General features: G+C 56.4%; 1 protein-coding gene across 9 annotated transcripts in view; it reads left to right on the top strand.

The window, feature by feature from the left end:
- Positions 1-2,500, top strand: part of LOC127007014 (hepatic leukemia factor-like) — a 100,928-nt gene that overhangs the window by 67,604 nt on the left and 30,824 nt on the right. For 2 of the 9 annotated variants that reach the window (XM_050877491.1, XM_050877489.1), the window contains exon 1: positions 946-1,749. The exons of 2 other annotated variants lie outside the window; for them this stretch is intronic. In XM_050877491.1, the coding sequence (XP_050733448.1) occupies positions 1,314-1,749 (436 nt within the window). In that variant the 5' untranslated portion in view covers positions 946-1,313. Of the gene's footprint in view, positions 1-940; positions 1,750-2,500 lie in introns of those variants that run through there. 5 more of the 9 variants (XM_050877490.1, XR_007760012.1, XR_007760014.1 and 2 more) reach the window with 5 other exon arrangements.

Below are 2,500 nucleotides of genomic sequence, written 5' to 3'. Positions count from 1 at the left end.
CACTTCTTCGTATTTATTTTATTATGTTATCTTCCTTGTGACATCCTCTTGCTTTATTCATTTTATTTTTCTCCTCTTTCTTTTATGTGTATTTTTTCTACTCTTCCACCTCCCCTTTCTCATGCTTATATATCTCCTTCCTCTTTTTTTTTTTTTTTTTTTTCCATCCTTATTCTGTTGTATTCCCTTCTTCGTATCCCTTTCCTCACATCTGTATCACCTTCTCATTTTACCTTTTCCTCCGACACAGTTTCCTCTTCCACTTCTTCCTCCTTCTGTTTCGTTCATTGTCTTCTCCTTCTTGTTTTCTCTAATCATGCTCATCTTCCTTGTGTTGTATTATTTTTTCTCGCTTTCCTCCTCGCCGCTCTCCTGTTCTTTTGTCTATAGCTCCTCCTCCTCCTTCTCTCGGGTACAATGCCAGACAACGGCGGCGGCGGCACTGACTGGACCCGCCGTGGCCCTCTGCCTTGGGTGTTTCCGGGCAGTAGATGGGTGGTGGTGGTGGTGGTTGAGGGAAGTAAAGGGAGAAGGGCTGTGTGTAGGGGAAGATAATCGTGGAGGACAGTGTAAGGGTAAAAGGGGGATGGAGTGTAGGGGATAGGTCGGTGGCGGCTGGCTAGGGAGGGGCGGGGAGTGGGAAGTGGATGGATGGATGGGTAAGGGACAGTAGGTCGTGTGTGTGGGTGTGGAGAGTAGGGACGGAGAGGGGAGCCTTGTGGGGCCAGGGCTGGGAAGGAGGGGAGGGACGTAGGGGATGGGATAGGAAAGGGAGGCATTGTATTGACAGGGGGGTGATGGGGCCTTGTTATGGGGGGAATAGGGAAGGGGAGGGTGGAGGGCTGAGTATGGGCTGGGGTTGGTGGGGCCCTGTTTTGAGGGTTGTGCAGAGGAGGGGAAGGGTGGGGAGCAGTGTATGGGTAGGAGGTGGAAAGGGAGGGGGTCAGCTATCCGCCGGTCGGCAGCAGCAGCAGCAGCGGGCAGGCCAGCCAGCCAGCCAGGCAGCTGCAGCAGCAGCAGCAGCAGCGAGAGCTCGCCTGGCCGCGGGAGGCAGGCCAGCAGTGTCTTGGGCCGCGCCGCACACGCTACACACAACACCGTCGCGGCGCGCACTACCGCACGCCCCTCGCCGGGGGATTTCGCCCCAAATTTGCTCGAACTGTGTCTCCAGTCTCTCGTCACACCGTCCCACTGTGCTGTGCCGGGAATAGTTTTTACAAAAAGTGTCCTGCCCCGCCCCGCCCGACAGGTGAAGTTGGGGCGTGGGCATAGCTGCGCGTTGCCTCGGCGCTCTCCTCCGAGCATTGACTAGCATGGAAATAATGCAGCAGCAAAGTTCGAGTCCTTTAGACGGCCGTTGGCGAGGGCACGTTCCCCTGCCCTACGCGGCGCATGGCATGGCACTGCCCACCCTCAACCCTCTCAGGCAACACCAGACACAACAGCCGCAGCGGCCACACCACCACCTGCACCCCCAGCAGCAGCATCAACACCACCCCCCCCAGCAACAACAGCAAGAACAGCAACAACAACAACAACAACAACAACAACAGCAGCAGCAGTTGCAGCTACAACAGCACCTCCAGCAGCAGCACAGGCACCCTCGGCATTCCCGGCCACAGCTGGCGGAGGCGGGATCCTCGCGGGATCACCAGCCCTCCAGCTCCTCTACTTCTTCCTCCTCGTCGTCCACGTCCTCGCACAGCCTCCACTCCTCGCCACAGCCCTCCCCTCACGCCCCTGCGCCAGGTGAGCCGCTCGCCGCACACACGCTTACGACAGCCACTCCGTTCATGGGCACTGCACGCACGGCGATGTGTGTGTGTGTGTGTGTGTGTGTGTACCCAGTGCCTGCTGCTCCTACTGCCTGCGGCTGGGTGGCATGCACAGGCACGGAAGAGCTATGTTGTAGTGACGCAGCAGTCGACTCCATCACTCCACCTCTTCACCACCACCAGTACATCCCATATTGGAGTGGAGTTCTCGATAGTACGCACCACCACCCACATTGTCCTCAGCACCCCCTTCGTACTTGTCCCTATACAATCCAGACGTCTCCTCCCCCTCCCCCTCCTCTACTCCTCGTCCTTCAAGGCCCTTCACGTGGTGGTGCCTCCCTCCTCTCTAGTCACTTCCTTCTCGTCACCCTTCACTTCCTACTCACCCTCCTCTCCTCGTTCCTCCATTCCTGTTCCTTTCTCCTACTCCTGTTTCTTCCTCCTCCTTCATGTATTCTTTCCTCCCGTCCTTTTACTTAATCTTCAGCCTCCTCCCCTACCTTTTCATTTGTCAGTCTTCTCCGTCCCTGCCTCCTCCTCTTCACCTCCTCTCCCTCCTTCCCCGTTCTCCCATACCTCTGTCCATAACCTTCCTCTCCAATCAATGTAGGGTTCCTAGAATAGGCGAGGTATCGGCTGACTGACCTATTGCCTACCACCACCCTCTCATGTCACCACCACTGTCATCATCATCATCATCATCACTTGTCAACGCGTCACCA

Source organism: Eriocheir sinensis, chromosome 34 (genome assembly GCF_024679095.1).
Source record: "Eriocheir sinensis breed Jianghai 21 chromosome 34, ASM2467909v1, whole genome shotgun sequence".
NCBI classification, from domain to species: domain Eukaryota; kingdom Metazoa; phylum Arthropoda; class Malacostraca; order Decapoda; family Varunidae; genus Eriocheir; species Eriocheir sinensis.
Note: the sequence above shows the minus strand (reverse complement) of the source record. Positions and strands in the feature narration are given on the sequence as shown.